General features: G+C 41.4%; 1 protein-coding gene across 3 annotated transcripts in view; it reads left to right on the top strand.

Moving 5' to 3' along the window:
• Positions 1-3,865, top strand: part of LOC111871433 (telomerase-binding protein EST1A) — a 181,698-nt gene that overhangs the window by 109,889 nt on the left and 67,944 nt on the right. For all 3 annotated transcript variants that reach the window (XR_002844022.2, XM_033754255.1, XM_023864547.2), the window contains one exon: positions 1,110-1,303. Coding sequence is in view for 2 of the 3 variants with exons in the window: in XM_033754255.1 (XP_033610146.1) it covers positions 1,110-1,303 (194 nt within the window). In the remaining variant the exon portion in view is untranslated. The remainder of the gene's footprint in view (positions 1-1,109; positions 1,304-3,865) is intronic.

The raw sequence follows: 3,865 nt of genomic DNA, 5'->3' as shown, positions 1-3,865 counted from the left end.
CTCTAAGGCCTCTGATAGATGGGGGAAGCATTATAGACATCGCTAAGCAAGTGGCCGAACTCGCTTGCTCGGCGGGACTGATGGTACGCACCATTTATCGGTAGGGTAAAGAGACTGGTAGAATATCATAGAGGGAAGCACAATAGATCAAACTGGTCGCGGTGCATGGAGAAACCCACCCTCTCTAAATAACTAACTATGCCATCACCTTCAGGTTAACTAATAGCTACACAAAAAGAACATATACAGGGTGATCCAGAGGGGAAGGTGAGTATTGTGGAAAGTCATAATATCCGTCATTCTAAGCAGACCTGTATGTACCTGTGTCATACTCCGAACGGGTTCTGAGATAGAGCTACGTGTATTAGAGATGTTATGTACTGTTTCTGATACCGGTATTGTTCAAGTGACAAAGTTGGTAGAGTACGTAGTATAATACATTGTCGAAAATTCCACCGTCAGCATCAGTGCGCGTCGCAACTTGTGCGAGGACATGGCGTGTTGCTGCTCTGAGTGCATCCTGACGTTCCTTTGTGCGGGCGATAACATCCACAGCTCTCTCTAGGAAACCGCTCGGAATAAGACGTTTGTACACATACTTTTTTTTTTGGTTAGAATAGCTGATACTGTGACCTCCAAGAATATTGACATTTCCTCCTGCGGCATTCTGTATAGTGAAGTAAGTTTACAAGAATCCCGTACTGCAATTGAAGTCGCGTTGATTTTGAGCAGTAAGTTCCTTGAGGTATTCTGCAGATGTCTGCAGCAAATTTACATGCACGTTTGTTCTCCCGACTTCGACAGCACATCAATGAAGAAGCGTCCAGGCTCCTAAATGTGGGAAACCTAACCAGGTAACTCAAACGGACCAAACCTTACGAACTAGCCAAGCAGCCCGACAGCTAAGGGATCCGATGGGCGAACGTAACTTCATATAATCTTAGTAACTTAGTGTCAAATTAAAAGAGATTGTTAGTTCAAGCGAACTAGTCTTTGTACCATTTTGCTTACATCTTGTAGCAGCCAATAAAAAAAAAAGTTTGTTCTCATAAACTTTTAATATAAGATGGAAGGGTTGATGCAGGGGCTGTTTCTCTTGATTGTTACAGAAGTGGCTCATTTGGAACCCGGTTATCGTTCAGCGGTTCAGGAAAACGCCCTCGTCGTGTCATTACAGATGTTCAACTTGATCCTAGAGAAGTGTGTGGCCCTCCTCAGGGAGCAGCTAGATCGTCCCGCAGAGTCGCAGTCACTGGGTCTCATAGTCAGTGAAGACATGCAGGCCCTTCTTCCTGCAGTCAAAGTAAGTGCTATTTGTTTACTTTGTAGTATTGGGCCACGCGGTTAAGTAGTTGGTTGAGGCACTATGCTTCTAGCCGGAAGGTCTGGGTTCGATTACCGATGAGGTCATTGAATTTTTCAATTGATATAATCCTTCCAGCCACATTATGGCCCTGAGGTCGACTCAGCCTCTAACAGAAATGAGTACCAGGAATATTCTTGGCGAGTCAAGGGCGGCCGGCGTCTAACGCTGACAACCTCACCGTCTGTGAGTCAATTGTCTAGAAAATATATTAATAATTTATTTGTTATTTAATTAAAATACTCTGCTTCTGCAGAGCATGAAATCATTAATTGTCCGAAAAACGAAAATTACGAGTGATCACAACTGTGATATTCCCACCTACACTGTTAATAGCGTTTGTAGGTCAGCCGAAGTTTTCAGGATCGATATATCGAAGTCTGTAAGCCAGTTTGCATATGCTCTACGCCGACTTCTTTTCTGCTCTCACAGACGACACAGTCTTCTACAGTAATGTTGAAATTGCTTAGGACGTAGCACGGATGATATTTTTCATTTGTCTTATGTGTAAATGCATGATTTTAGTGGTTTACTTAAACTTAAAGTAAAGGAGAGGGAGAAAGGAAAGGGGATAGGAAAGACAAGAAAGACAAGTAAACTGAACTATGTAAGTTTAAATGTCTAGAAGCAATGCGAGAAAGTGCAGTGGCCCTATTCTGAGTGCTACAATATTTGTTTGATAGGATACCTGTGGTTGAATTCTGCGCTCTCTTACAGACGAATTCTTTGTTGTGTATAACAAACGAAAGGTGCATTATAAAGACGGAACAAACGACGAAAGACGGAGATCGCACATTTTTTTTTTTTTGCAATACCAATACTGACAATTTTGTAACGAAATATTTGTATTTGTGATTGTAATCTGTTTGTTGAAAGTGTATAGTGGACTTTTAAAAGTGATATCAGTTTCATGCTTAGTTCGAACACAGTTTAAATCAAGGACGTATGGTAAAGGTTACCTAAAACTGGAATATCATATCTCTCCCATGCTTTATGTTAAAGTAAACATTTAAAGTAAGGATTGTGTAGTTTATCAAACGCCTTTTTGAAAGGAATTTTCAATTACTTTTTCAGAGTGCCTAAACAGAGATATCCAGAATTTTGTGTTTTCCATGCTAAACACTGAATTAAGAGAAGCAGATTGTTGAAGACCAAAAATGGCTGATTTTAAGGCGTGTTTTCCGTAACTGAAAGATCTGTAATATCTGCTAGTGACTGCTAGAAATATTTGTGAGAGAAATTAATTTCTAAACCATGGGTCACTTAAGGATGAGAGCAAAGGTATTTATTTTTACCACCCTGTCCGTAATGAATAAACTGTTGAGTTAGGAATATTAGGCATAGGGGTTTAACATAATGTTTCCAAGAATTATATCTTAGAAGCCATAAGTTGAGGATATGGGTCGGAAGACAAATACGCACTTTCTGGCTATGAAACTTGGGCTCCCACATTAAGGAAAGAACGTAAACTGATGGTATTTGAGAGCAGAGTGCCGGACTAAAGGGATTCAGTAATAGAAGCCTGGCGAAACATGCGTAATGAGGAGCTTCATAAATTTGGCTGTTCAACAAATTTTATTAGGGTGATGAAGTCAGGGAGGATAAGATGGGTAGGTCATGTAACACACATAGGAGCGAAGAGGAATGCGTACAGGGTTTTGGGGGGAACGCCAGAAGGAAAGACACCACTAGGAAGACCCAGACGTAGGTGGTATTAAAGTGGATCTTGGAGAAATAGGATGGGCTGGTACTGACTGGATTCATCTGGCTCAGGATAAGGATCAGTGGAGAGCTCTTATAAGCACAGTAATGAACCTTCGGGTTCCATAGAATTTTGGGAGGTTCTTGAGTGGCTAAGCGCCTGGCGGCTTCTCAAGTAGGACTGTGCTCCCCGAAACGTCAATTGACTTTCATGGGACTACACGGCGCTACATCGCAGAAGATGTAACTCTTCGTATGAGCTATTTTGTTATGAACTATTACTAGTTTCACGTTGCTTGTCAGTAGACTGGAGGCTTAGCATTATTAATGAATACTTTCGTCATGGACAGGAGAACGTGCCAAGTTTTTTTACAGTCATGCTGCACTGAAGTGCATCTCAATGCAAGGCAGACAGACTTCCTTAGATCGTGTCTAATTGCTGGTGTTTTGGCCTCTCACATCACAAAACGGATTCGATTCTCGTAGAGGAAGGCTGCGCCAGACGATTTTTTTTGTGAGTTTTTTTTTCATTTCATTCCATCACTCTGCCTATGTTCAGTAACACAATAGTATTATTTTTTCTGTCGGTCATGATTTTCATGGCATGATTTTAAGTCTAAGGGGTCCCGGAACATGCTTCTGTACCTTCGGAAACCCCGAGCCTCGTAATTTCAAATTTGAGTACTAGTTAGTTAGTTAGTTAGTTAGTTAGTTCGTTATTGGAGAGGGTGGGTTTCCCCATGCACTGAGACCAGTATTGGTCCATTGTGCTTCCCTCTATGATATTCTACCAGTCTCTAT

This window comes from Cryptotermes secundus, unplaced genomic scaffold (genome assembly GCF_002891405.2).
Source record: "Cryptotermes secundus unplaced genomic scaffold, Csec_1.0 scaffold323, whole genome shotgun sequence".
In the NCBI taxonomy this organism is placed as follows: domain Eukaryota; kingdom Metazoa; phylum Arthropoda; class Insecta; order Blattodea; family Kalotermitidae; genus Cryptotermes; species Cryptotermes secundus.
This window is presented reverse-complemented; position numbering and strand designations above follow the sequence as displayed.